The sequence below is a fragment of the Pieris rapae genome, chromosome 4, assembly GCF_905147795.1.
Source record: "Pieris rapae chromosome 4, ilPieRapa1.1, whole genome shotgun sequence".
Taxonomy (NCBI): domain Eukaryota; kingdom Metazoa; phylum Arthropoda; class Insecta; order Lepidoptera; family Pieridae; genus Pieris; species Pieris rapae.
The window spans coordinates 148,038-174,465 of record NC_059512.1 but is presented as its reverse complement, the minus strand read 5'-3'; the positions used below and the strand labels follow the sequence as shown (position 1 = coordinate 174,465).

The 26,428-nt window shown below is 44.3% G+C and overlaps 2 protein-coding genes across 15 annotated transcripts in view; one reads left to right on the top strand and one right to left on the bottom strand.

Annotated features, from left to right (window-relative positions):
• The first annotated feature begins 1,872 nt into the window (after positions 1-1,872).
• On the top strand, positions 1,873-7,418 carry LOC110997152 (GATOR complex protein MIOS). Its single transcript, XM_022265171.2, has 10 exons — positions 1,873-2,134; positions 2,244-2,438; positions 2,877-3,017; positions 3,476-3,619; positions 3,687-3,888; positions 3,968-4,070; positions 4,143-4,445; positions 4,512-4,605; positions 4,685-5,172; positions 6,598-7,418. The coding sequence occupies exons 1-10, from the start codon at positions 2,008-2,010 to the stop codon at positions 7,348-7,350; spliced, it is 2,550 nt and encodes an 849-aa protein (XP_022120863.2). The 5' UTR covers positions 1,873-2,007; the 3' UTR covers positions 7,351-7,418.
• Positions 7,419-9,676: 2,258 nt separating this feature from the next.
• Positions 9,677-26,428, bottom strand: part of LOC110997140 (histone deacetylase 4) — a 29,627-nt gene continuing 12,875 nt past the window's right edge. For 3 of the 14 annotated variants that reach the window (XM_022265148.2, XM_022265150.2, XM_045634785.1), the window contains 9 exons: positions 14,950-15,056; positions 14,365-14,436; positions 13,907-14,014; positions 13,127-13,309; positions 12,969-13,039; positions 12,734-12,882; positions 12,447-12,551; positions 12,029-12,378; positions 9,677-11,793 (listed from right to left, as the gene is read on the bottom strand). In XM_022265148.2, coding sequence (XP_022120840.2) covers positions 10,273-11,793; positions 12,029-12,378; positions 12,447-12,551; positions 12,734-12,882; positions 12,969-13,039; positions 13,127-13,309; positions 13,907-14,014; positions 14,365-14,436; positions 14,950-15,056 — 2,666 coding nt within the window. In that variant the 3' untranslated portion in view covers positions 9,677-10,272. The other 11 variants (XM_045634792.1, XM_045634794.1, XM_022265149.2 and 8 more) reach the window with 10 other exon arrangements.

Sequence of the window (26,428 nt, the reverse complement as noted above, 5' to 3'; positions counted from 1 at the left end):
TTTTTTCGTCGTTACATGAATGTTATCGGTACAATGTTCTACTGTCAATCTACCAAACCACAGATTATTTGCATGTGTGCAACATTAAATATTGACTGTTAGTTAAATACACAGGTTGTACGGCTTGCTAGCCAGTGTAATATCAAATGTGTGTTTAAAATATGTCTTAAATTTCAGGAGTGAGGAGTATCTACATAGTATTATATGTATGGATGAGCAAGCTGCACTAGATAACCAAATATACAGGGTGTCCTGAAAGTCGACGTCAAGTCGAAATTTTCTCATAGGTAATGCCACACCAGTTATCAGAAAAATTAAAAAAAAAATTAAGTCATGTATTTTTGAAGTTATGGAAATTTTCCTTTTATTCCAGAAAATGTACACCATGTGACAGTTTTTTCATTCCTGTTGTTACAAATATTTACTTTTTGCCAATTTTTTTTCTCTTACGTCATCCCGAATAGTGCTTAATGTAACCTATGATCCTAAACCCTGTGCCGATCACTCCAACTTGTAGGAAAATGTCATTTTATACGCTGTGCTCATTAGGATCGTTTTGGGTGCGCTAGAATCATTTGTTATAATTTCAAAGAGATTGTTAAAAACAGACTTTGTTTAACAAAAAAATTCTTATGGCCGATCTAAGAAATAATGGACTCAGTGTTATACCACTGTAGAATCCTTATTAAATGCGCTAACTTTGAAAGCTACTTGCCAAACTGGAGTAGGACATTTTTTTTTCAGGACGATCAGTTGAAGTAGTGCGAAAATTAATTTTGAAAACTTGGTACGGTATAAAATGACATTTTCCTACAAGTTGGAGTGGTCGGCACAGGGTTTAGGATCATAGGTTGCATAAAGCACTATTCGGGATGACGTGAGAGAAAAAAAATTGGCAAAAAGTAAATATTTGTAACAACAGGAATGAAAAAACTGTCACATGGTGTACATTTTCTGGAATAAAAGGAAAATTTCCATAACTTCACAAATACATGACTTAATTTTTTTTTAATTTTTCTCATAACTGGTGTGGCATTACCTATGAGAAAATTTCGACTTGACGTCGACTTTTGGGACACCCTGTATAAGGAAATATTAACTGTATAAATGTATAATATGATATGAGTCGGTGATATGTATGAACCTCATAACCCTCCGGATCCGTAGTACAGACGTACCCTAACACATAAATAGTGAAAATATAAATTAGTAAGGGATGTCTGCACCAAGAGACCTAAGGTAACAGACAGAGCCCGACGAGTAGAATCAAAGGTTCGAGGTGGTGGGATTATCTTAGCGCAGGCTATCGGCATAAGCTATCGCGCGGGCTCACCACGATAATTAAGAGCTTGAATTAGCCTAGGAAGGAAGCAAGGAAGCGAGAAATAAATAAGACTGGAAAGACTATTCAAATCTGATTTGTTTTTTAAAGACAATATCTATTGCATGATATTATTCTAGTAAGCTGTTGGTGTAGCTGTAGCTGAAGGTGCGAACTTCAGCTATTTACATTTAGAACAACTACGTAAGACATCTTAGCAGTTTATCAATATTCAAATAATATTATTTTATTTTAAAAATATTATATAATATGTTTGAAAGCTGAACACCGCTAACTACAGTTGAGTGCTTATTACTCCTAAAAGAATATTTACATTTTAACCGCGAACACCAACTTTTTAGTAATATATTAATAAATTACAGTTTCCTGCAATAGTTTAATCATGAACAAAATATGTTCTTCGTCATTGTTCAAAATAAAGTCTATTGCATAGAGTACATTACATATAGAATGGTCTATGTCTATGATAACCACTAGTCACTACAGTGATCTGTGACTAAAGTCACAGTTTAAATTTTATTGTGACTTATTTGAAAACAAATAATATTATTATTGGATTTGTTATCGTTATTATTAATGATATCGATAACGATTCATCCTCTTTTAATTTTTATTTATTTATCATGCATATATAGTGTAAATACGTTTAGTACAAGACCCGTAGAATGTTATCTACAAGCAAATCCGACATTATTTGGTCTCCAGTACACCATGATAAGTTTATTGTGTGGGGTCATGATATAACTCTTTACGAGGTTGCAAGAATTAAAGATATTGAGAAAACGACATCGTGTACGTATCAACTTAATTAAATATCAGGGATTCTTCATCGATCTCTATTCAGCATGTCAACTTTCTGCTGTCTGAACTAAATAAAAACATAAATTGTTTATTTTTTTAGATACACAAATCTCATCAACTCGTGGTGCTACAGTAGTTGCTTCACAGAGTGGAAATGGTGTTCGCTGCGTAGATATCAGTGCTATTTCTGATCAACCAGATCCCATTCTGGCATTAGGTCTAGAAAGCGGACGAGTCACACTCACTAGTCTTAAACAGGCCTATGACCCTCTAGGTCTTATCGGAAAAGAATTTGGTAAAAAATAGGCATTTGTGTTATATACATCATTACTGCTTCTTGCTGCTACTCTAGTTTCTTATCATTATATACTATTTGTTACTAATTTTTATGCCTCTTATAGGATTTCTTGTTATATTCTGCCCATTTCTAATTTAAGGAAGTAAATTGCTTTTATTTGCAATATTATTGTTAATTTTGTTTGAGTTCATCAAACATTTACATGTATATATATTATTGGAGATACTGCTTTTAAGGACCCACTGCAGGTTCACTCAAGAACAGCATCTATTAAATAACTTACTGTATTGGTTATATAACATTATGATTTTTTTCTTAATTATCTCTCTTAATTTAAATTGTGTAGTTTATTTCCTTCATCTCAAGTTTTATTTTAGAATTTTTGCATAATGTAATTTGTGATATTCCTAAAGCCAATATAGAGATTGTTTGCAGCTGCAAGGTATCCTAGAGCTTGCAACAGTGTAGCATGGAGCCATACAGAAAGCAATCTGTTGGCTGTGGGCATGGACAAGCACCGTGCAGATAACTGTGTACTTTTATGGGATATGAATGCTAATGACGAAATAACTGGAGGTCAGTAATTTTCTGTTTCTTTGTTAAGAATATGACATGTATAGATATATAAATGTGCAATTTTACCTAAATATGAGGATATAATATTAACATACACATAATGTTAATACTCGGAACAAACGCAGGCTGCAATATCACCTTACTAGACTATCAAAAGCAAGTATGGGTAACCTTTGACTCTGAAATGATGAAGGCCAAACTTTAGCGGGCTGCGTTTTAAAGTAGTGATAATATTTTTTGGTGATAGATGTTAGACATGAAATAATACGACAGTCTTATTTATACAATTAATTAAAATAACAAAATGAAATTAAAAAAAATATAATTAATTTACTCTTTAGGTGTAAGTAAAAGCTGTCACGTTTGATGTTGAGCTCTGTTGTCTTTTGTTATGGTGCGTCTGACGGCCTATCAAGGCACGTAAATAAATAATCAAAGGCTTCGACCGAATGCTTTAGAAACGGGTGCGGGTGATTGTGCACGAGCGGTGGCGGAGCGCGGCGCGGGTGACGCGGTGCAGGCCCTGGCCTGGTGCGGATTCGCCCCGCGAACTCTCGCCGTCTGCCTTAACCTGCGACACGTCAAGATATTCGACCTCAGAGGTATGCCTTTCTCCCGATGAGCTTCGATATCGTCGACGCCCTTTTCACGCATCGTTCGACGTGACAGAGAGCGGCGCCAAGGCGGCCGGAGTGGCGGCGGGAGCGGGTTCGACGCGGTGGATGGGCGTTTGCGCGGAGCGCGAGGCGTACCTGCTGGCGGCTCGCGGTGACTCGGCTTTGGGCGTGTGGGATGCGCGTTCGCTTCACTCGCCTTTGCTGATGCTGCCTCAACCGCGGCCGCCGCGCAAGGTGCAGTGGTGTCCTACGAGGTATGTGACACGATGTCCCAAAAGTGTATGTGAGACCCAAAAGTGTACGTCTTTACCGACGTCGAGACGTAATTTTCAGGCGGAACCTTCTTCTGTCTCTGCGGCGCGACTCGAGCACCCTGCGTCTTCACGACATCCAGCGAGCGACCGAGTTCAAGTCGCCGGAAGCCGTCGACACCGCGGTGAGCGTCCTTCGCCAAGGGCCGTCGGTCGTCGACGTGGCGGTCGCGCCCTACAGGGTTCAATATCCGCAGGCGGGGAACGACGAAGGAGGCGCGGGTGAAGCCGTCGAGCGCGAAGTGTCACCGGGCGGAGGTCCGTTGGCGTCGTTCGCGTGTCACCCGGCGCACCGCGCGCGGTTGCTGGCGCTCGCGACGGGCGGCGCACTGCTGGAGCACACGGTGGGCGAGCGCGTGACGCTGGCGTGGGGCGCCGGAGGTGCGCTGGTCTGGGCAGCTGGCGGGCACCTGCGAGCGCCTCCTACCGTCTTTGCCGCCGAACGCGACGACCTCGCGCAGCGGACGCGTAGGCGCGCCGAAGCCGACTACGGCCTGAAGGTGAGCGAATCGCGCCTAGTGCCTACGCCTCTCGCTTCGTCTCGCTGACTCTGGCCCCTTCCGCAGGTCGACCTTTGGCAGAACGCCGAGCTGGCCGAGGACGAGGAGTTGGCGGGACTCTGGCACTTTTTGGCGCTGAGCAAGTCACTAGTCGAAGACGGTCAGTGTCGCCTCGCGAAATTCTCTCCGTGTCCTTCGTTCCTTTCACGAGTTTAACGTATCAGGATTTATTTATTTAGGATGCATCCGCAACGGCGGATGGAAGCATCCGGGCGTCCGCTGCGTGCTGCCGGGAGCGGGGGAGGGTTCGTACAGGTCGGAGGCCACGCCGGCGCTGCTGCCCGACATGCCCAGTCGGAAGGTGTTGCTCTACCGGAGCCCCGAGCGCACGCGCGCGCTGCAGCTGCTCGGCTGGGGCTGGGGCTGGGAGAACGCGCTGGCGGGCGTAGAGCGCGCCGAGGCGGAGGGCCGGCCTTGCCGCGCCGCCGCGCTCGCAGTCTTTCACCTGCGCGTGCGCACCGCACTTGACGTGCTGTCGCGCGCTCGCTCGCCGCGCCTCCGCGTGGCGGCGCTGGCGCTGGCGGCGGGCGGCGGCGCGCCCGATGAGCGCCTGTGGCGGGACTCGCTGGCGGCGGCGGCACCGGCTCTGCCCGACCCCTATCTGCGCGCGCTGCTGCACTTTCTCGCCGCCACTGCGCAGGCGCACCCCGACTTCAGCGCCGTGCTGGTGACGCTTCCTTCCCTTATTTAGTATAATAACAATAGTATAATAGCCTCGTCAGAAGCATATTGGAGTTTAATAGTTGCGTCTGGTCTCCGATGTACTTAACCCATTCGACGAGGCTGGAGAGGGTGCAAAGAAAGTTTTTGTACCATTTATCTTTTAAAAATTATAAATGTGCAATATTACCTAAATATGAGGATCGGTTAGACTTTTATAATATGGAATCTCTGAGTGTTCGTAGGGTATACGACTTGATATACCTTTTTAAGGTCGTTAACGGATTTGTGGATTTCCCAGAAATTGTAGAACGTGTGTCCATAGAAGTTCCTCGGGCCGGGAGTCGTTTAAAAAATCGTAAATGTTTTCACATCCCACACTGTCGAACAAACGTTGGCAGAAACTCTCCAATAATTAATAGGTTGTGTCGCCACTATAATGATATTGCACAGAGTTTTGACATTTTTCATGGTTCGCTGGCCTCAGCAAAGAGTAGAATTAGGACTCAGTACCAATAATTTCTTTTCTTGTTTATAGTGTTTTCATTCTATATAGCTATTATTTTTAGATTTTTGTTTGTTTTTTTGTTTTGACACTTTATTGTATTCACTTAATTTCGCTGGTCGTGTCCACATGTCCTAGGGACGGCACCGCATTTTTTTATAAATTTCGAATGTAAGTTGATGTTGACATGTTTGTCCTAATTTTGTGGTCCAATAAAAAAAAAATATGTTTTCCATAAGGTTTCTTTGCTATTCTCCGATTTCATCAATACTCGTTTCTATTCCACGATTTTTTCCTTAATCTAGATAATTTAGTTAAAATGTCAATGTATTTCAATTGTTATGAATCATATCTACACTAATATTGAAGAGAGGAATGTGCAATTGACTGTTTGTGTTTGTTTACATTGAAAAGGCTCAGAAACTTAATAGACCATTCATAGGTCAAACTGTACGATTCTATTAAGTGATGTGGTAAATTTGTGAAATAAATTTAAGAAAATTATAAAACGAAGATCTCTAGGAAAGCTTATTAAAATTCGGATTACCTAGCAGATAAGGAAGCTTGGAATTTAAAATAATTTGCTCCAGCTTTTTAAATTAACTGTAACTAATATAAGCATTGGAATTAACTTAAGACGATCAAAAAAAAAGTAGCCCGAGTTTGTTGCCTTTCGCCTCGTGTGCTGGTCGCGATTCCGAACCGGCGATAGAGTTGACTATTCGAAGTGATCATTTCGTGAGAATTTTGTCTCAGTTGGAGAGATACATTGTCCTCGCCGTACTTTCGAATACTAGTCTAAAAAAAATACGAAATATATTAAAATATTATATGATAATATACGAAAGATATATAAACATAGGATTGCCCCATATTAATATTATATTTTTATGTATTTATTGCACAATTGCGTCGCGTCTGTCGCAGAACGAGACGGAGATGCGGCTCGAGGACCGCGTGGCGTTCGCGTGTCTGTACCTGTCCGACCGGCACCTGCACGAGTACGTGGAGCGAGCCCACGCCGGCCTCAGCGAGCGAGGGGCCCTCGCGGGCGTCGTGCTCTGCGGGCTCGGCGCCGACGGCCTGACGCTGCTGCAGCGATGGCTCGAGCGCACCGGCGACGTGCAGTCGGCGGCTCTGTTGGCCGCGCGCTGTTGCCCGACCGACCTGGTGCGCGACGCGCGCGTGCAACGCTGGCTGGCCGCTTACCGCGCCCTTCTCGACGGCTGGCGGATGTGGTGGGCGCGCTGTGCGCTCGACACGTGGCTGGGTGCGGCCGACGGCGAGGAGCGCACGCGCCGCGTGGCCGTGGCGTGCACGTACTGCGGCAAGTGCGTCGCCGCAGCGCCCTCGGCGCGCGTTCGGCCGCCCTTCGCGCGTCTGCCGCCGCCGGCCGCCAAGATGAAGGTGTCGTCGTGCCCGCACTGCCGCAAGCCGCTACCGCGCTGCGGCGTCTGCTCGCTGCACTTGGGCACGAGCGCGGTCGGCGGGGCGGGCGGCGCCGTGGGCGGCGCACCCTTCGACACGTGGTTCAGCTGGTGCGTGGCCTGTCGTCACGGCGGACACGCCGCGCACTTGCTGCACTGGTTCGGCGAGCACGCGGAGTGCCCGGTGAGCTCGTGCTCGTGCCGGTGTGCCGCCCTCGATCCTCCGGACCCGCCGGACATCCGGCGCTCTTAGCCCGCTCCTACGATATTGTGTCGTATTGTGATTAATTTTTGTTACAGAATTATATTTATCAAACCGGATCTATATTTTTATTTTAAGTGTGAACCCATCCTTTACAACTATGGCGTCTAAGTACCAAAGATATCCAGCTTCCGACGTCAGAATCAGTCCACATTCAATTTCAATTGTGTTGAGCGTTCCACAAAGTGGATGTACGGTTCCTGGGTCATCAGGTGGTAGAAATAATAGAAGATTTGTAGATTAAAATAAAATACGTTTATTTTGGAACATAAGATCTTCTAGGTATCACTTATTCCACGTCAGTCAATTCGAACTTGTAGGCATCCCTACTCATCGGTAAAAACAGAGGGTGTAGGCCGAGAGAAAAAGCCGGCGTAAAAAACTCTCGGTACTCTTTTAAAAAAGCAAATCATCAAACAATAATTAAAACAAATATATCAAATTAATTAGAGGTAGCCTGCCCAGCACTAGTCCCAGGCTCTTTTATCAACTAGATAATCAATAACTTCTTATATGATTATCTTATATACACCACTTCCGTATAACAATAGACTATGAGCGATATAATGGAATTATAATGAAATTATAATTAAACAATTGAAGAGAGTGCCAACGTCTGGCTATGCTCTCGGGGTGTAACTCCCTTGACTTAGTTTAATGCAGATGAAGAGAGTGCCTGCGGACGGCTATACTCTCGGGGCGTGAATCCGACGATTTAGGAAATCGTCCTGCTTATAACTAATCCAAGTGAACAACCACGGCACGTACATACATTGGAAATCTTCACGTTTGTAGTTGAGCATGATGTATGACATGATGTATGTCTTGGCACGTACATAGTACAATGCTTACAATAAATACAGTGAATGCCTATTTCTATTTTCACTTGTGTACCCCAAACACTAAATTGATGACCCCGACGTGATTCAAAATAGAGCGGGGCGACTCACAAAAAGATGTACAACTCACCTAATGATGCCCAAGAACTTGTGGCTGTATAGAATGCCATCTCAGAGAGAACGAAAGATAATAGAGAAGAACAGCACCGGTGAAATCGCAGCCATTGCCAGAGCTCCATCAGTAGCACTACAGATGCCTGCTCTAACAAACACATTTACGGGCTTCGCTAGAAGTTGCGGTGGACGGATGTAACAATAGTATCGTTATTAATTTCTTGTGTAGTCAAGTCCACATTTCCAGGACCGTCATGTTCACTTAAATGTTATTGCTTGTTGCGGCGTCCATGTTTCGGGTTGTCTCTCTCCCTAAAATATGGCGAGGGGGCCGATGACTGACCATGCGTCATACTCGTGAACGGGTGCTACTTGTGGTGTACTTGAATTCGTGTATGCGGTGATACATATTAGTTGTTTCTACTACGTATTTGCGTGTTGTTCCCATGAGTATGTAATTACGTACGTATGTGCTCGTATTTCACCATTCCTCCTCCTGATAGAGGACAAATCTTTGTTTTTAATTTATTTTATTATTCTTGATTACTCAAGATGTTATATGGAACATAGTGTAATGGTAGCAGCTCCTTACAAACGTTGTGTAAGAATTGGCGATTAAAAAGAGTGGCGCAGAGTTTATTGCCAGTTCTTCTGTTCCGTTCTGGTAATAAATGTAAATTCACAAACATTTTTTATTCTTTTGACGTTCATTAGTATACCTATATGAATAAAGATATTTTTGTTTGTTTGTACTCAGGGGCAGCTATTAATCACCGTTTGTTAGTTAGGGATAGTTCATCTAACTTTACTTTCTTGATAGACACAGGAGCTAATATTTCGGTAATACCGAAATGGTGTGTTAAACAACGCACACTAATTAATTGCGATTTTAAATTATTATACGCGGCAATGATAGTGAGATAAAGACATACGGCATATGTTTGCGTATGCGGAATTACTTGACTAATTCAAGAAAATCACGCGCCCACCAATGCAAATTCAAAAATCATTTATTCTTGTCATAATGTACACTTACGAACGTCAAAAAAAGAAATATGCATCTAATGTATAAATATGCTTCTAATTTTACAATTTCAACAAATGGGAGATGATTGAAGAGATTTTGTTTCAAAGTAGTTGAGGCAGCGTCTTAATAATGCGAATTCGCAGTCGTTAGGAAAGAGAGAGGCCGAAATCCCTTCCTTTCCGTCTCCCGGTCAAAGGAAACTTACATTTCATCATGTATTTTTAGAATATTGTTTTAAACAATAATCGAGGCGAGGCAGATGATGGCCGACGGTCAGTTTATTTACTCAGGAGGCGGATCAAAAGAGTGGGTAACGATGAAAAAGAAACCGCTCACGTTCGTCCAAATATATATATTTATTGATTTTATATATACATTTTAATAAATATTTTTACTTTTCCATTTCAACAATAAAACTCTTAAAGACACAACATCGTTATACGTCTCTTCGCCCGAGGATCGAATCCTCTTCCTCGCCAACAAGTCGATTTTGATCGATATACATTTTTAATATTTAACATTTGAATACAAAAGGCGGGCGAAGCCGGCGGCCGTAGCTTTACAAAAATAACATCCACTTCTATTATAAACAAAAACCGTTCGCCCGGGTCGAGCCCCGAAGGGGAGCGCGAGGGGCGTGGCGTTAATATTGCACTTCTCGGATTGCATCTTCCACCTTACACGTTATCTCTATATAAATATAATCTTTGACGCGGTGACTCGCCTTCCGTCTATTGTCTATTTACAAAAGAAGCGCGAGGGCCGAGGGCTCTTCGTACAAAAATAGCTTTTCGCTCCGCTCTCCGGTACGCGAGAGGCCGAGTCGGGCGGCGGCGCGGAATGTGAGGCTCCGGGCGGGGCGGAGCGCCTCGCTCGGAGATTAGCTCCCGCGGCGGGGAGCCTCAGGGAGACAGCCGGGTCCGCGGCGTCGCCTCACTTGGCGTCATCCTGCTCCATCGGCTCCTCGGACGCCGAGCGGGAGCTTCCGGAGCGGCTCGGCGCCGCCGGCGCCGGCTGGTGCATGGACAGCGTCGCCATCGCGGCCGCCGTGTCCGCCGCGTCACGCTCGGTCTGCAGCGAGCCGAGCCTCGCGCCCGCCACGGCCGGCGCCGCCTCGAGCGCGCTCCGCGTCGCCAGGGGCAAAGCCCGGGCGACCGCCGGCCAGTGCGCCGCCTGCGCCGTCGCCACGGCCCGCAGCGCCGCGACGGCGTGGGGCGCCGGCGTCCGCGCCAGCTCGCTCAGCGGCGGCGCGGCGATGCGCTCGCCGAGCAGCGCTTTCACGCACTCCTGGGCGCAGTCGCACATGGCGGGCAGGTCGTAGCCACCCTCGAGCGACAGCACCACCTTGCCGTTGGCCAGCTGCATCAGCTCGCGCGTCATGTGCGCGAAGCACGCGGCCGTCACGCTGTAGCCGCCCATGGGCGCCGGGTGGCCGGCGGCCGCGTCGAAGCCGCACGACACGAGCACGATCTCCGGGTCGTACTCCTTGGCGACGGGCATGACGACCGTTCGGAAGGCGGCCAGGTACTCGGCGTCGGCCAGCGGCGGCCGACCGGGCCACGGCACGTTGACCGTGAAGCCGAGGCCGGCGCCGGAGCCGCACTCGTCGGCGGCGCCCGTGCCCGGGAAGAAGTTGCCGTCGTCGTGGCGGTGCAGCGACACGTAGAGCACGCCCGGGTCCTCGTAGAAGGCCTGCTGCGTGCCGTTGCCGTGGTGCACGTCCCAGTCTACGATGAGCACGCGCCGCAGGCCGAGCCGCAGCCGCAGTTGCCGCGCCGCGATCGCCACGTTGTTGAAGAAGCAGAAGCCCATCGCCTGGTCGGGCTCGGCGTGGTGGCCCGGCGGCCGCACGACGGCGAATCCGTTGCGGAGCTCGTTGCGGGCCGTGCGCAGCGCCAGGTCCAAAAGGGCACCGGCGGCGAGCCGCGCGGCGGCCGGCGTGTGCGCCTCGCTCCAGGGCGTGTCCGCGTCCACGCCGAGGCCGCCGCACGCCAGCCGCACGAGCCGCAGCGCCCGCCCGCGCGGCTCTTTGGCGTCGCGGCCTCGGCCGGCGAAGGCCGCCACGTGCGCCTCCGAGTGCACGCTCGCGAGCTCTTCGATCGTCGCTTTGCGCGCGCGCGTGCGCTCCGTTCGCGCCGCGAGGCCCGTCTCGCAGAGGCGCGCCCAAACGGATTGCAGGCGGCCGCCGTGCTCGGGGTGCGTGGGCGCGTGGGCGCCGCACGAGCAGCCGTGCTTGAGCATGAGGGCGTCGTAGGCGAGCCCCGTGGGCGGCTGCCGCGCCCCCACCAACGGCGAAGAGAGTGCGCGAGCGAGGGGCGCGGCGGCGAGTGGCGGCGGCGGCGGCGCGGGAGGCGCGACGGGAGGGACGGGGCAGGGCTTCCTCGTCAGATCGATCACCTCGCCCTCCTCCTCTCGCAGTTGTGCGGCAGCCGCATCGTGCGCGCGAGTCAACACCTGCGTGAAAGAAGGAAAAGGTTAGGTTAGGGAGGGATCTATAGAGGAGAGAGAGAGAGAGAGAGAGAACGAGAGAGAAGGAAATCTTTAAAATGTGTACACCGATGGGCCTTTCTTTTGAGAAGTGCTTAGAAAGCAAAGCCTGACCTTTTCCAGGTCTGTACAGTGAAAGAAAGAGAAGGTCTACAGGCCTGTAGATGCCAAAACCTTTCACATTTGGCTAGGCCTAACTCACCGTCTTCCTGATTTGGTCGCGCAAATAGTGGTGCGGCAGATGCGGGTGCAGCGCGGGGTCTCCGAGGGGCAGAGGCGCCGAGTGCGTTCGCCCCAGGGGCCTCTTGGCCAGGCGCGCGCTCAGAGCTGCGGCGCCGCAGTAGGGCTCCGATTCGCAAAGCGGCGGCAGGGCGGGCGGCGGCGCGGGCGGGGGGCAGTGCGCCGCCAGAGGCCGTCCCAAAGAAATGTTGGGCAACGACGGCGACGAGAAGAGGGGCTCCGGCGAGCGACCCGTCTCCTCCTCTTCGCGGATGGGCGTGCTGCTGCCGACGGCGCCCGGCGGCGAGCCTCGCGGCGACCCCGCTTCGCAGTCTGCGCGAAAGAACAGTCGTGAGTCACGGGCACCGTACACGCGGACGAAAGCGAGGCTCCGTACTCACTGCGAGGCTTCGGGCGCGTCTTGAGGGGGCGGCGGGCCAGCGGCGACGCTCGGCGCTCGATGACCCTCGCCTTCAGCCGCACCTTCAGCATGTTGGGCTCCGACGCTACACACACATGCGGTCACTAGCGCTACGCACACGCACACACACGCGCTCGGCCTTCGCCGACTCCGAGATTAGTTCACGCACATTTATTCTTTTAATATTGCGACTCAAAATCATGCTAACGTATATTAGTATCGATCGGAAACTAGCGGATTTAGGACATCTTGGGAATCGGTACTCACCGGTTTTTCTGAGCGGGTAGTCGGGCGCGGCGGGCGCGGGGAGCGTGAGGGGCAGAGGAGCTGCGAGGGGCGCGGGTAGACGGTAGGGGTGCGCGCCCGCCGCGGCGCCCGACGGCATCGACTCGCCAGACGACGACTTCACAATGCCCCTGAAAATAAATTAACCACCATCGCCTTTGAATTAAAATTTGTCCACGAAATGTGATGAAGAAAAGTGTACGAGCGCTAAGCTCACCAATTCCTGTAGGGCGAGCCGGGCATCGCGCCGTTAGCGGTGGCGGCCGCCTGTTTCTTCTTCAGGAACTCCTGAAACAGCCGGTAAAACCGTCACCGTCGCTCTCACTTCCACTCGATACGCTTCTCACTTTTAGTCTGTCCGTCCGTCTAACTCACCTGCAGCTTCTGCTTGACCTGCGTGGAGGCGGTGGCGCAATGTTCGAGCTTGTCCTTCTTGCGCAGGTCCCCCCTCTCGCGAACGTCACGGGCTTCTCTCGCTTCCCTCGCCTCCCTGGCCTCTCTTGCCTCCCTCGCCTCGCGCAAAGCCGCTTCCTCCATCGCCTTCTGTTGCTCCCATAACTGAAAGACGTAGGTCCTAAGGTTATTGGCCCCGAAGGATCGATACGAAGAGACGATTAAAACTAATTAAAACTCACTCTCTCTCTCCCTCTCGCTCTCCTACATCGACTCGCTACCATTATCCAGTGGAGGGTGTTTCGGGGCTTTTGTTTACTTCAAATGTTTCCACGCCGACGCATCGTCCGATAAATGGCAATTGATATAGCACAGGTATGAAGATGTCTTCCACGATTCCCTAGCGTAAGTCTATTTGTTTTGTTTTAACATGTGCTTATAAAAGCGTGTATTTCTGTCGGGTCTTGCGAATATTTCCGGCGCACTGGACGCGATGCCAAAATATCCACGAATGCCGAGGCGTTGCGTTCGACATGTTACAGCCGATAAATCAGCGAGTTATCAAACGGCGTTTAATGGACGCCATAAATAGATTATAGCTCTGTTATTTCAGGCGTCGCGGACTAAACTAGTCTAAATCAGTACTGACGGCGTTAAATTCATATTATTGCAAATTAAGTATATTCTGGATAAAACCACTGAGATGGGAGAACGGCAGGTCTTCATTAAGTTTATTTTCCACTTTGAAATTGAGCTCGTTACCTTTAAGTGATGCCTGATCTGCTGCTCGTGCTGCTCGGCTAGCTGCTGCCGTTGCTGCTGGAAGTGCTGCAACAATATCTCTTGCTGTAACTGTTGCTGCTTCTTCAACTGGAAGGCAAAAAACGTACATAAAGTGCCCTCCGCCCACAGTACCACTTCGTTCACCACATTCATCGGCGACTGGCGAGCCAACGACAGACACCACAGAGAGAGATGAGTTAATTGTGTTATTTCCACTCACGAACGCTAGCAATACTTAGTTACATTTCACTGAAAGTTCGTAATACTATGCGAAACGTGTCGAGGTGGTTATGTACAAACATCAAAAGGCGATTTGTGTTACCTGCGCAACTTTACTGTTTCAACCTGTCGGTTTAGAACGAGGTTTCTGTAAAAAAGTTGCGCAAGCGGTGAGTGCGAAGGGATGAGGGAAAGCCGTGGTAAGGTAAATGACTCACTTGCAACAGGAAACTATTCTCTAATGTCTGTTTGGCCCTCTCCGCGATATGGTTCTTTCTGGGACTGTGACTCTGACAACGAGAGGAAACACACATTGAAACGTCGCCTATAAAACTAGAGAGCCGCCGGAATATCTCTGCATCGATCCGAGAAGCGAGCACGAGGGCAAATAAATTTGGCATCGCGGAGGTTATTTTGGTTTGTTAAAAAGAGATTGTCGGAATGTTCCCGGAATAGCAGTGCGCGTGTTTATTAGCGGCGCAGTTGTGTGCCAGCTGCCCGCTTCCGTACAATATCGAAAGTTATCAATTAAATTGCAACAAAAGCTTCCCAGTGGGCTCTTATGTATGTTGAGTTTACGTGCGAATGCATTCGTTTTCTATCACACCCGCTGCACCTCGACGAATTTGTAAGAATTGCATCTGGATAAGCTAGCAGTTCTGCTTTTTGGGATATTAATTGATTGACAAGTGTTTTCGTTTTTAGGATCCCAGGAACTGCAGTAGCTTAGACGTACACGTGACATAGAGACTGTACCGTTTAGAGAGAAACGAGGGTGTGACAATGCTAAGAGAGGACGGTACCTGCATAATCTGGTGGTGGAAGGAAGAGTCGGGCGGCGCTCGCGGCGGGGACGGCGAGCGGCCCGTGCCCCCGCCCCCTTCTGCACCGCCGTTATCCCGCGACATCTCTGCGAAACACAATTATTTACATAAGCATATTTAAATATATATATATTGGGAATGAACCAATGATGAATGACGTGCGAGTGTTTGTTTGGTACGCAAAAATAAGTAATTCCAAAACGGAATTTGTAAAAATACATAAATGTATTGATTCTGTTGTAGCAAGACCACTTGTGTGGTGTGGCGTTCTTTATTTTTATCTAATGATTACTGTTAAGAAGTGATTTGTTTTATTTTTAACTTAGCTGTGGGCATTATAACACCGTTAATCAAGTTAAGGATATAAATATCTTGCGACCGTTTTAGCTCGATCTAGATCCAGTGTTAGCCAGCTAAACGTGACCCCGATCACAAGGGTGTCGAATGCACGGTGGGGGGAGGGGGGGGGGGGTTGGAGAATCTACCCTCTGCCCCGCGAAGGGGTCAGGCAGATTATATTTAGAAGGTCTAAATTTAGTCGTTGAAAAGTCGGCCTGGTCGTGCGTCCTTCGTATGATCCGTTTCGATTATGTTGGCGATATTGAAAATAGTAGTATTCATACGTAGTTCCAACATCCACCACCTATATCGCTAACCCAACAATCGACATCTTAACGGTGTTTTCAATTTCTTTAAACAATGTCTAGAACTTCAATTAAGAAATTAATTTGCGCTGCACAGGCTCGACTGGATCAGAATAAAACTTTTTTAGAAATTCAAGTTAGATGGACGAGGAGATGGCATAATTTAGCAAAGTACAACTACTGTAAAAATGCTCGCAAAAAAATACTATATTACACGTGTCGGCCCTGAACATAATTAACTGTATTCAGAAGTATGTTATTTTGAATGTAAATGAGGCGCATTAATAATTCAAGCCGACGCGTGGCGTCATTTCGTTACCATCATTTATCGAAACAGTTCAGCTAGGGCCATTCGTTCAACATTGGTAATTGGTCAACAATATGAAAGGTTAAGCGAGAATGAATGGTATTATGTAATTGTGGGAACGTAGTAATTAATATCCAGCCGTAGGCGTACCGACCTTGTAAGTTGTCGCTTTAATATAAAAATCAGGCATATTTTAAATTCACACGGTCTCAATTAAATTTTACGCTGAAATTCGATACATGTCTGTCTGTCTGTTGCTGTCTAAATAGTCTCGTAATCCTCTATTCATGTACACGGTATACACCTTCAATTCGTCACATCATTGTTTCACCGTAAGGTGCCCTATTGCCCGTAAATTAGCGTGAAAACGTATCTTGCTCGGTTTAAAGTCAAAGTCGAAGAAAGATAACATGAATCAATAAAAAATTAATATCCACCAGTTTAGAAGCTTTCAGACAAATAAGTTCTCATTTCGATGAATATTTTAGTGAAACCCTGGTAGTAACCAAAATATATGTAACATTTTACATTAAGGAGGTCGCCGAGAGCTATGCGGCTAAAATAAAAACTATACGTACAGAATCCAATTATCACAGTTTTTTAGCATTACAATTTACTTTATTAATTTAAAAGTAATGTTTCAGCTACACATATCCTATTATAAAAGAAAACAATTAGATAATATACCTACAAAGCCAAACCAGATTACATTGATTAACAAAATATTATATGAAATACATACAAACGACTAATTAATATTTTAAAGAAAATTTAAATTGTTTTTACTGGTCAATAAAGTCTGTCCTTCCGCTTCCCAATTATTTTCTCGCAAAGTTATAAACAAATTCGGTAACGTGGAAAATGTGTATATTTTAACAAAGAGTTATGTATGTTGAGTATGTTCTAGTATGTATGTTAGCCAAAATCCGAAACATTGGGGCATTACGCCGATAATTCGTGTATTTAAATGAAGATCTCTATTAATTTATTCGCAGGGGTCCTTTTAGGGGCGTAATAAACAAACAAGGAAATTAATGTTTATCACGATAAATACAAAAATAGAACGTACGACAAGTGAAGGACGCGGCGGCTCGAGCCTCTGCTCTGTCCTTCTCTCATCGAGGGCTCCTTCAGTCGGAGCGACAGAGACGCACGAACACATCGAGGACTATAAATAGAAGGTGGGCGAGGCTTCCAGCTTTACGGTTGTGAAAACATGTTAAATTGCGACCAATGCTCGGCTTTGTTTCAGAGGATCGAATACAAGAAAATTCTATTTCCGTTGCAATGTTTATTACATCATTTTTCATGTTATTCATATGGGAAACGCCAGTGAGTGACTGCGTGACCTGTCCCAGGGACGACATGACAGTTGTCGTCTAATGAGGATTATTAAAACGTGCGTGGCACCTCATATAATATATTGTTATACCAAGGCAATTAAAAATACGAATGAAATTATGAATGAAAATTATGAAAGAAATGAAATTGTCTGTTTTAGGCATTCAAACTTTTAAAAATCTGTTTTAACTGAACTGAAACTTATGAAATTGCATTCCATGTTGTGTTAGTACATTTCTCTTTACCTATGCAAAGGGACAGGTGAGTTGAATCCATTCCACTCATGCTGAGCGAGGTGCTGGTTTCTACTATTCGGTTCTTCTCAACCGTTCTTCGCCCTTAAATGTTCATATGTGCACAGAAGTTACGAAAATTCATATTTCGATTTTTTTAGTACCAAAGAGGAAACATTTGATAAATGAGCCTCATAGTTCGATGTCGTCCTGCTCGTCAATTTATAAATACATCCATTCTGCGTAATAATGCGAGACAAATGAACATCTGTTATATCCAGCAAAGGCAGAAGTGAAAACGTCCAAATAGCATAATCGCGTCAATGCCTCGAGAGTGGGAGTGAGTCAGGTGTATAAATAGCATGCTATTGTTGGCCGCGTTGCACCAATCGCGATACTGCTCTTAGAATGCCACGAATACTATTTCCAAGTTAACTTAAAACATCGTCCCGCGACAGGTTATTTAAAGTTTCTATTTTGGGCACAAGTGCAGCTCCCCGTGTGCCCCCTGATACCGTGTAGGCCTTTCTTTGTAAAACAGATTAATCCATATCGAAAGCCAATTATAGAATATTCTCTATCTCATTAGCGGCACTCCGATCTGGGAATAGATCGCTATAAACAATCGTGTAGCACAGTTCATTCATGCAACAGTTGGAAACATTACAAACAAGCTTGGCGCATATACAGGGATAAAGTGTGATCACATTTGATTCCATCTATGATAAAACCACTTGGCGGTACGTCCGCTGCTTTGGATCGGTCGCCCACTTTTAGTGCATTACATGAGCGTTTTGGGCATATCCTAAACATTCCCATGGGGTATTTACTGTGAAGCGAGTGCCGTTTCTTTAAAATCGCATGTTAACTTCAATAAACATCGTTCAACTGACAGCGAAGTAACCTGTGCTCGGGCAAGGGTTTGGTTATTTTTGAACAACAAAGGCAGAAGTCGTTGATGGAAGCTAAAAATAACGGGCCCTGTTTGTACACTGCCGGCTATTCCGGGCCAGCCCTTTGCTGTTTTATTTTAGATCGGCACCAATCAAACCTTCCCTGAATATACAATATTAAGTAAATAATAGCGGCGCTGCAAGATACTTAGTTGCAGACTGCCATATGGCGTCCGAAGGCTGCCATGACACGAACGAATCTGTTTAATAAACTGCGTCTTATTAAACAGTTGAAGTTACAGCATGATCTATTTATAGCCTCGACTATATCAGCACGAGGTAAATGTTCAACAAACAAGTTTAGTGTTATCTCCCGGAAGTGGTTCATTTCTAAAAATAGAACAGGTTCCAATCACGACGCGACCCAACTCTTGTTTATTAACTTTTGTAATCATAAAGGTGTCGTTTCTACATGGCATGCGTCCCGGAGAAGTCGTTATGCTGGTTCCGGTCGAAAAACCTTCAGGTCTATATGTGAATTACAATTGTCAAGTAAGCCGTGAGTGGGAGGCACTTTCACGGTAGGCAGCCGAGCGGAAGGGCACCGACCTCACCGGAAACCTTATCAGTTGTGAGCTCCTACTCTGATTCCCTTTAGGTAGTAGTGCTCTGCAATAATTCATATGTTAAACATAGAATCCATACGCCACAGGATACCGGTATATAAGTTAAATTAATTTAATTGTCTAAGAAATATGTACCCGAGAGCCAAGACCAATTTCTCCATTTCATTAGCCATTTTATTATTGAGCTGCATCAGCTCTAATCGAGTACAAGTTTAATTCTCACGCGAGGGATGCGATCGAAAACGCGGGCTATTTATAGCTCTGACGAATAATAATTCTCAATAAACTTAATTTTTCTATGGCCATTGCCGTGCATCACAATAGTGGAGTACAAGATTCAATAAATGATTCGTCGATAGTTATTTCCGTGAGTTCTACTGCGATTAGCTTTGCAATAACTCGCTTATAAATGCAATTGTATGCTTATTAAGTGATTTTGCAAAGAAAACGAAGAACACGAATCTGGCCAATGTCCAGTGCGGAGCGAGCATCGTTCTTCGTCCACGTCTATTTATACGTGGCCTGGCGCGGGCCTCTCCCTTTATAGCGTAACCGGAATAGACTAAGGAAATATATAATATTATGTCGGTTATTTCAATGTTCATTGATCGAATATCACACGCTACAATTTCATTTTAGCGTCCTGCCCACATGCCTTATACAGACAGCCTTACGAGGCCAGTTTTTACCGGTTCGCACGAAACTGTTACAGAGCAGGAGGATATGACATGAATGGGGCGATCGTCAGCACATTGAAGGTTAATCTCCCCATGCTCGTTAGAGGCAGCCGGAGGCAGCCGGTGCGATCTGTTAACGGCCACGTGATTTTCATTGGAACATTGCATATTTTGTTTCATATAGCATAACAATTCTTAGAGAAAGAGAGAGAGAGAGAGAGAGAGAGGGGAAGTTGCTCAATAAGCAACCAAAACTCCGAAGACAAATAGTAATTGCATCTTGACCGATCGCTGAACGTTGGCTAGACACCGTAAATCTATTTAACGATGCGAACGCAACTAGGGCAACGCAACACTCGCTCTTCTCTCTTATTATTTCTAAATCCTGTAATCCAAAGCCTTTCATTTAAGCTCCTCCTCCGTATCAAGTGATACGAATGTGTTTACGTTTGTATACGATGTCGTGAAAAAATAATATTACTTAAGTAAATAAATACTTTATTAAAAACGACAAAAATTAATTATGAAAAACTTATTTAAAATCATACAACATAAAATATGAAGCACAGAATAAAGTTACTTCTGGTGCTGATGAGATTCAAGGTTCAAAGTGGACTACGACAGAATAGACTGACTGTGTGGAGACCAGGTTAAACGAGGCGAGGAGAACCGAAAATCTTTTTTTATATTACCAAAAGCAATACTTTAAATGGTATTTATATATATTCCTACAAGTTAGGTTAGTTCTTATATTATAACCAAAACTGTGCCTGTGGTTATAGGCCGCCAATCAATCAATCAATTTAGTTCAAACTAATGGTTGAATATAAATTAACTGAGCATTTTAAAGATATACTCACCTAAAATATATTTATGTAAAAAGGCAAAAAACTAAATAAATACATTCGAAGCGATGATTCTGTGTTTCTTAAAAATATTAATCATAATGGTTATTGTTCAAATCATAACCGCATTAAAATATACGTCACGCGTCGTTTCATCCCCATTTCAGTTTGTATGTATAATTGTATAGTGTACATATACCTATAGGTAAGTTAAATTACAATTTGCTAAATAATAAGATTGTTATAACATTTGCTACGCAATCTTTGCGTAAGAAGTGCCTTTGAAACAGCCTTTTTGTCGTCATCTCTATAATTAAGATCAGCGATGCGGCGAAGGTCCTTTGATGGTTCCGCGTCCGCAAAAGATACACATTCGATCGCGATATTTTAATTGGTGGCGAGTGGATTCACAAACAGCCTGTCAAAGTCCAAAATTACGCTGTTACAGAAGTTTGGACGCACTAAACCCACCCAGAGTTAAAAGCGAGTACACTTCTGCGGTACGGGTAAAGGAAGCAGGGCAAGAGGACCGGCGGCACGCCAACGGCTCCGGCTTCCGAGCTCCGTGCGCTAAATTCTACAGAATACATGAAGAAGTGTACAGACGTAATGATTATGATGGGGCCGACTAACAGGCCCTGGCAAACACAGAGAGGTCCTTAGAGGTTTGCCAAGGTTTGGGGGGAATGGAGGACGACCAGACGTTCAGTAATTAAACGTTACGGTTTGTAGTTTCCAGGAGCCGAACTTACCCTTGAGATTACGAGGAACGACTACTCGAACGTAAGGAATGAAAAAATGTGCAAAGCATCATACAAAATATGATATTTAAAATTAGCTCATTTATCCGGTTGACGTCAGCGCCGACGCAGACCACGCCGGTGATTAATTTAATTCATTTGTTTACCAAATTATCTACGGATTTCGGAACTACAAGCCCTTCGTCACAATAAATTAATTAGATCATTTTAGAAATAACGAATTGTCTTTTCATACTTCCAAAACACAAGACGCAGTTGAAAGTTGACGCTTTGGTTCTTAAGTCTGAATTTCGGAAAAAGCAAAAGCCTTGATCCTCCGAAAAGAGCAATATTATATAAACGATTATTTTCATTTTGCAGAAGAGCGAAGAACTATTCGTGCAATCTATAATTTAAAATGTAGGGAATCTCTGACAGATAAATTTAAGGAAATTAATCAATATACTGACCTTTCCCTCGCAATATATTTATAAAGAAAATAACGACTCTCATTTATATGAGACGTAATCATCTTTATGTTTGAATTTGCCGCGTTTCGCACAGAGTGATAGACTCGGGTTATCGATGGTAGAACATGAATACTCGTTGGTCGGGATTCTAACCTAAAAATATCGAACATTGAAGATTTCAATTATTGGTTTAAAGGTTATTAATTTTAATAAGGAATAATAAGTAAATCACCTGGAGTAAAAACTTTTAATGTTGTTTTCTGTTTTTATTGCAGGTAAGACTATTTCTAACTGTCTTTTGTAATTTTATCTTGTAAACAGAAAATAAATAAATGAATCTGTTTTTATTGCAGAAACCCAACTGAGTTTTTATTTCGAGAAGGAGTGGTATATAATAACCTTATTACATATTTATGAAAATATTATGTATTTATACAAAAATAGTGATAAGTATACTAGAATAGAACATACGCACAATGTCAATACTCGGAACAAACGTAGGCTGCAATTTCTCCGTACCAGACTATGTAAAGTTAGTAATTCTTTTTTGGGAAAAGGGATACTCTTCTTTAATAAAATCCCAGAGGCTCTTTTATCTCTGCCTTTTATTAAATTTAAGAAATGTATTTAAGAAAAGCTGTGTAAAAAGGCTTACTATAAAGTTAGTGATTATCTTCTAGTTGATAAAAGGGCCTGGGACTAGTGCTGGACAGGCTACTTTTAATTTGCTATATTTGTTTTAAATATTGTAGAATTGTGATGATTTGCTTCTTTTAAAAAAGAGTACCGAGAGTTTTTTACGCCGGCTTTTTCTCTCGGCCAACATCCTCTGTCTTCTTTGTCGATGAGTAGGGATGACAACAGGCTCGAATTTAATGACGAATAAGTGATACCATGATGATCTTATGTTCCAAAATAAACGTATTTTTTTTTATTAGAGAGCGCTTCTTGGTGTAATTTTCAACGAATATTTGATGTGAAGTAACATATTCATAACACCATGGCTAACTGCTTCTACGCCATATTTAGAATCTAAATACTGAGCCGAAATATAGAATGATGTTAGTTTATACGGACCACGATTTCTGGCGCACGAAGTCTTTTTCTATTTCAAATTTCAAATTAAATTTAAAATATGGAAGCCGTGTTGTGTTTATGTTTTTTGATGTGGTGATGCTCAAAACCCCTTCAAGTTCCACAACAAGCTGTGTTGGATGAGGGAGCCGAGAACTCGGTCATATCGTTGACATTATGTATACGTAGGAGACATACGGCTGCATTTGAAGGAATATTTAAGTATATTGGCAATAAGTGCTGGAATAATCTGCCGCCACCGTCTTAACAGATTTAGAAAAGTAGCGTAGTTTTGTTTCATTTACGATTTAAAATGAAACAGCCTTTTTGTTGTTTATGTACTTGTGTCACTTAAAATATTCAAGTTAGCGTTTTGTTAATCAACCACACTACCCCTCATTTTATCTAAGTTTTAGGTCATGTTTTCAAACGATTAAAGACTTTCAGCTTTCCCAGCTACAAACAAAGAGTTTCATGTATTTGAATATCCCTCCAACAACTGCCACCGAACTTAACAATCTGAACTTACGTTTACAAAGTGAACAAGTGTGTGATATGGGAAGACGTGTATTCGCGATTCACAATAATATTATTGTCTATACGCTAGCAGAGAATCTTTCCATGGTCGCAGCGCTCTGTCATTCGAGGAAACTCGGCTGCGGTTGATTGTATGCGATGACTAATATTTGGAGATGAACGGTGTTACGCATATTCGAGCAATTAGACTACGTCCACGAATGTTCTCACTGATGACTGAATTAAATGAAAATTTAAGGTTTAAAAGCTTTACAGCCGATTGTGCGGTGACATGGTATAGTGTGAGCGATAACACAGATAAGGCACACAGATGCGGCGCGTACGCACACAGGCGTCGTACAGAAATAGCTCCACCGATAGCGCAACATACCAACACACGCCCACGCGCCGCGTAAAGTCAATATAATAACAACACACATACAAAGGAGGCTATGAATAAAGTTAATTCTGAAATGGAACCTGACTGCTTATTGTCATCGAGAGTGATCAGCCCCTTCGGCTGCGGTTTGAAAGAAAGTCAGACAACAACCGGTCCAGAAATCGGAACAACGAGATACTAGCGTTATACATCGTTCGTTTAGCTAGATCTATCGGACGCACACCGGTTTCTACTAGAACCTATTTGCTGAAGAAAGAATGTGGAGAGACCTCAGACTCACCTAAATTAATGACATACATCGCCCGGGAGCGCTCGAGTCGCCGGCCGTGCTCCACGGCCTGATACAGTCCGGAATCCACCTTAAGCACTAAAAACTGGTACACAGAACGGACACACTGCGGCTGACGCAAACATCTTAAACAACACCGCGCACTTGTATCATAACATTGGCGAGGACGCTGACGCACATCCGACACGGCCGTCGAGCTCGAGTCGCTAGTGGAGACTGATGGCCGTCGGCCGAGTGGGCACCGAGCCCTGCGCCCGCGGCCCGCACTCCGCCGCTCATTCAGTGCCGTAGCACTTGCCACACACCGACATTTACGTGTCCATTATCAATTATTCCGCTAATTCCCAAAAAAATTCTAAATGGTTCTTTGTCAAGGTTAAGGGTCTGTCGTCCGCGGTTGTAAAGAAATCCGGCGCAGGCGCAGCGCGACGGCGAGGTTGCGCAGACGATGACAAATCGCGACGACCTCGACTTTGAAGTTGTAGTTTAATTCGGTAACTTCCGCGGCCGCCTCTCCGCCCGACTTTCGACGACTGTAAGACGCTATAGACTAGCGAATGCCTCTACCGACCCCTTTACGTTATTGAGAGACAGTCATTTAAATATATAGTATATCTACCCTCGCTTTTCCAAGGACACGTGCGAACTTTCCTTAGACAGCCCAAAGCTATTCCCCGATAAATAGCCATACAATGCAAAACTAATTTATTTAAGTCGAACCTATATTATCTGAGATAAGCGTGTAGCCATCTATTTGGCTTGATAATAAATTATGACCCGTGTTATAAACGTATCAAATGATGAATTTATTGAAATAGCGAGTGACTCAGGTGGGAATCCCGCTGTTGTCTCATCTCGTTCATTCATTCACTTTTCTCGAATATAATTTTGTTTGAAACTACGCAGTGAGACTTCGTCCCTTATTATATTATTCTTCAGCGAAATCTCCTCGGCGACAACATAAATATTTTTTCAGGAAATTCTAGCTCAGGGCAATTACAAAAGAGTACTTAATAGAACAAATAAATATATCGATGATAATCTCCAGTACTACTGAAAAAAATTATTCAATCCATACAATTTTACATCCATATGTATAATGTGAGGTTAGATTAACTTCATTTCTCATATGAGTTATGTACAAAAATTCGCTTACTGAGAAAACATTATAAACTAAGATGAATTTATTATTATTAGAACGCACAGATGTAGGTACTTATATAAAATTTACAAAACAATAACAGCAACAAAAATGTAGGTAGACATAATAAACTCGACGGTCAACCAAGCAAAAACATAGATGTTCGGATTGGATTTATTACTTGATGAATTTTAGTATCACATATTTTAATTTGCAAAATATATGTTACATAATATGAGGAACCAAACTTGCATATAGCAACAACAGTTTCAGTAGAAACCACAAAGAACGACTTGCACGTAGTAAAAATACAAAAGACCAAACGCTTCTGTGGTTAAAGAAAGTCATCTTATGGTCTTGAGTCTTGAGTGAAAGACGCGACGCGGGCGCCATGCTGTGGCCCACTTACCTTTTGACCTCTCACTTTTCACTTCTCAGTCGAATTGGCGCCGTGACCTTAACTGGTTACGTGATTCGTCCATGCGCAGGTGCCTGCTTACGCGCCCTACTATCTATTTAAGGTAAGTGTAAACCTTTGTGAAAATAAATATGTTTTAATGTTAAACAGAAATTTAAACTAAGTTTTTAACCTTCATTATTCTATTTGCGCCAATTGTGTTCTTTAAATGTACCTAAGTAATGCCTTTTTTTCTTACCAAAATTTTTTGTTATTGTTTTATTATAAATGTTATCTATATATATATAATGAAAATGGTCTTCGTTTGAGGCTCTTTCACGCCTAAACCACTGACATGAAACTACCACTATTCGATGCGAAATTTTTCTTTTTATTTTTCGAATTCTAACGTTCCTTCATTTTTTTATTGCTGTTTTTCTTTTATGAACATTTATCCCGCTAATTGCAAGCGTTTTCTCTTGATTCTTTTGTTTCCATGACAACGGAGTTTACTAAACGGATAATGTTCTTTTACATTCAGCTAAGAATTCCAATTTCTATAGTTACTCATAACGAAATCTCGGGAACTATAGGACTTAGAAATGTGAAACTTGGTAGGAATATTACTTTCGTTATGTAAAGGTCAACTAAAAACGGATTTTAAGAAATTCATCCCCCCAAGGGGATTGCGGGGGCGTTAACAATGAACAATTCCCGTTTTTAAACTATAGCTCCTATAAATTCCAAATTTAATAGGAATCTTCTGTAAGAGATGTAGAAATAGTCTATGAACGAATTTTACGGTAGGTCACCCCACAGTAGGTTGCGGGGGTGGTTTAACAATGAAAATTTTGATTTTTTAAGG